We start from the raw sequence: 3786 nt of genomic DNA, 5'->3' as shown, positions 1-3786 counted from the left end.
AACAGTTCCTTTCCTACAAAGTTGTCTTATACAATATATTGGGTTTAAGAGTTCTTTCCTACAAAGCCGCCTCAAAAACAACATTTCTATCAAAGTATTACCCTGAATCACCATTACTAAAACTTCTCTCATTACTCTCACTAACACAGTCTTTTAAATATATCAGTCCCAAAGTTTAACTCAGGATGGGAGGCTGGTAGCTGCTCTTATGTAGCAGCAAAAGGAACCTGCCCTCACACTGAGGCCACACACTTGTTCCTTTGCTTATAGTCACTTTTTGGTGGGTCACTCACCAGGGTGCTGAAAGGGGCTTGTACACTGGTATTCACAGGCAGCTCTGCAACACTTACACTTTCCAATGTCACCTCCACCTACAAAATGATACACAAACAATGGGCTACATAAGGGCATTAGACTGTTGCTGGTTATTAACCTCCTGCCTCCTGTCTTAGCCATAGGAATTATATTCACAGCCCCTCTACATCTAAAACCACACTTTTTTCTGCTATTCATTACCACCTCCTGAAAGCTACAGTGTTAATAATAGTTCACAGCTGATGGGGCTGATTTGTGTAGATACGGGGGCCCTCCAGCATTCAAATAAATAAATCTCATCCTTAGTAGAAAAAGTTTACCAACTGGTCGGTCATCAAATTCACATTCTTTCCTATTGTAGCCACTGTGCCATTGAACTCAGCCAACTCTTTATTATGGGCTTTATTGCTGGAACTCAACAACAGACTCTTTCATAACCGAGTTTCACAGAAGTCCCTTCAGGTACATTCCCTTCCCAGTATTTAATGTATTTACTTCTCTGAAGACACGGATAGTGGTGGAAATTACTCACATTTAGGTTCAAGTATTTCTGTCTCATGTTTAATAGCCCTTCCATTCAGGCATCATATCTTCATATTCTTTGTTTGTGGGTAGAGATGCACCGAATCCATTATTTTGGATTTGGCCCAACCACCGAACCGAATCTGACCCCTAATTTGCATACGCAAATTAGGGGTGGGATGGGGAAAACATTTTTTACTTCCTTGTTTTGTGACAAAAAGTCGGCTGATTTCCCTCCCCACTCCTAATTTGCATATGGATTCGGATTCGGTTCAGCCGGGCAGAAGGATTCGGCCGAATCTGAATCCTGCTGAAAAAGGCCGAATCCTGGCCGAATCCCGAACCAAATCCTAGATTTGGTGCATCCCTACTTGTGGGACTGTTCAAGAATTACATGGCATAGCTTGGTAATGTCATGACTGTTCTTTAAGATTTTATGTATTGTAAACCCTAAGGTATCTCTTGCTGAGTATAGTAATCCCACCATGGTACTCTGCTGCCCTCTAATTAAAAAGTATTATATTGATCCTTTGTGACTACATTAACCAAAGAGTAAGTAACAAGAAAAGGTACATTTCTTTGATGCCTTGTTCATTATTATTACTATATATTACAGTGTTGTAACTAGATGTTACTGGGCCCCACAGCAAATCCATTTTAGGGCCCCCAACATATCCAGAGGTTTTGCTGTTTTACCAATATATGTTGAAATTATTCTTTATTTGGGCCTCATTGGGCCCTGTATACTTCCTAGGTCCCGTCTGCAGCCACAAGGTCTGCTTCCTCTGAAGTTACACTTCTAATATTTTACAATAATATTTTCATCAATCGTTTCATGACATTAGAATAAAAGAGCCAATGTAAACAATATAACATACACCAGCTCTCCCTATACCATTGCACAAATATTAAAGGGGTTAAAAAGTCAAATATAAAAATTAATGTTTGTTTAGAACAAATGAAGTAAATTTGCAATATAGACATTAAAAAAATCTCTGCTGTTTTATAATTTTTTTCTCACATCTCATAATTATTGCCTGACAACTTCCCTGCTTGCAGCTTCTCCTACTCATCATGGCTGCCAATAGACAGAATGCCGGTGTGGATGTTTGTACCTGCTGATACTATCTTGCAAATTTGAATGATGTGGAAATTAGTGGGCCAGAGAGTGGATATATACATACCTCCCCCTGCCACCCCTCTGTTTAAAGAGCTACTCCTTATCTCACAGCCTAATGGGCTACAGCTGGGAAGGGAGGGGTTTTTTCATACCGGAACTTCTCAGTGAATGGCTGATTTGATTTATGTTATATTTAGATGAAAAGAAATTAGAATGTGACTTTCATTTTAAATGAAATGTTTTGTTTAGTTAAAAAATAACAAAAAAAAACTGTATTTCATAATTAAAACAACATGAAAAAGTATTATATATTCAGCACAAGCCCTATTCATTAAACCTTTAATTTTCTTTTTTATGAATTGAAATACACATATGCTATGTAAAGTATCCCTGATAATTCAGTTGCATCTTAGTGTGTATGGGTTATATAGAGTACAGAGTATGAAGTCAACAGTCTTCTGGTACAGTCCTGAGTCATGTTTTAGTCTGATCTGCATTCAAGCTGAAAGAGGAAGGTTTTTGTTCAGCTCTGTATCACTGTGTGAGAGGGAGCTCCCAACCCTGCTGACAGTAATAATCTGCTGCATCTTCTGCTTCCATTCTGCTGATTGTAAGAGTGAAATCAGTTCCAGACCCACTGCCGCTGATCCGCTCTGGGGTCCCTGTGTGTCGGGTGTTTGCATAATAGATCAGCAGCTTTGGTGCCTGCCCTGATTTCTGTTGGTACCAGGCTATCCGATTGTCTCCATCGCTGTCAGCAACACTGCTACTGGCTTTACATGTGATGGTGACAGTTTCTCCTGGTGACACAGAGACATAATCTGGAGACTGAGTCAGTACAATCTGCCCATAGGAACCTGTAAAAGTATCACAGAAATGGAAATAGTTAATTTAGTTGTATAATACTTTACTAATTTTTGCATCTTAAAATCACTCACAGTATGTGAATGTAAAATGAACAGTGTAATAAAAGGAACAATCTCTGACCCTGGCTAAAGATCAGGAGGATCCCCAGTAGCAGCAGCAGCAGTAGATAAGTGGGATAAGACATGTCTCTATCTATGCACTGTGACACATACAGATCATTAATATGGCACAGGGACACTGGCACTTTTATAGCAGCTGCAGTTTAGCCACACAATGTCTCTATGCAAAACACCAACCAACATCCCTCTCACATCACTGAAATTTTACGGTGGGTGATGGTCGGTTGCACCTAAACAAAATGCAACAAGTTGCAGAACTGTGCTCTATATAAGAATACCTTTAGAATTACTGGATGAAGACCAATTATTAATAAAAAAAAAGAAATTGAAAATAAGAAGAATAGCATATGCTTTTGCAAGTACAGTATGTAAAGTGCAGTTTTAGACTTTTTTTTAGCCAGAATGCAGTTTTTTCCCTTCAATTCCAGTAGCAATTCCAGCCACACAAAGCAGTTTTGTCTTCTAAAATTATGGGTCGTGATTCGTGAATCCTAATGTGTGCAAGTGTACTTCCATTTGACACAAATCAAATTCAATGCCACAACATTTTCAAGGCCTGAATTTCATCATTTCTCAGCATCAAAATAATACCTGCACTATTGTGTTTAAGGGCCACTGCACATATTGATACTCTGGAGGAGCGACTATCAGCTTTTGTTTTCAAGAGTCCCCTGTGTCAATACACACACTTGAGAGTGATTCCTAATGGGAAGTTTTATGGATTCACCGTGCCAGGAGCAGCTTTGGATACAAGTGTCAATAGTAGGAAACCAACTCAAGTCTCACCAGGCTGTACAGCATACCTCCCAACATTTTGGGAATAAAAAGAGGAGAAAAAGATTT

The 3786-nt window shown here is 39.1% G+C and overlaps 1 gene segment (V, D, J or C); it reads right to left on the bottom strand.

The window, feature by feature from the left end:
• Positions 1-2280: 2280 nt before the first annotated feature.
• Positions 2281-3127, bottom strand: LOC121393086. The segment is given in 2 exon segments: positions 2281-2814; positions 2945-3127. Coding segments are annotated over 2 exon segments (387 nt in total).
• Positions 3128-3786: the final 659 nt, after the last annotated feature.

Source organism: Xenopus laevis, chromosome 1L, assembly GCF_017654675.1.
Source record: "Xenopus laevis strain J_2021 chromosome 1L, Xenopus_laevis_v10.1, whole genome shotgun sequence".
Lineage (NCBI taxonomy): Eukaryota > Metazoa > Chordata > Amphibia > Anura > Pipidae > Xenopus > Xenopus laevis.
This window is presented reverse-complemented; position numbering and strand designations above follow the sequence as displayed.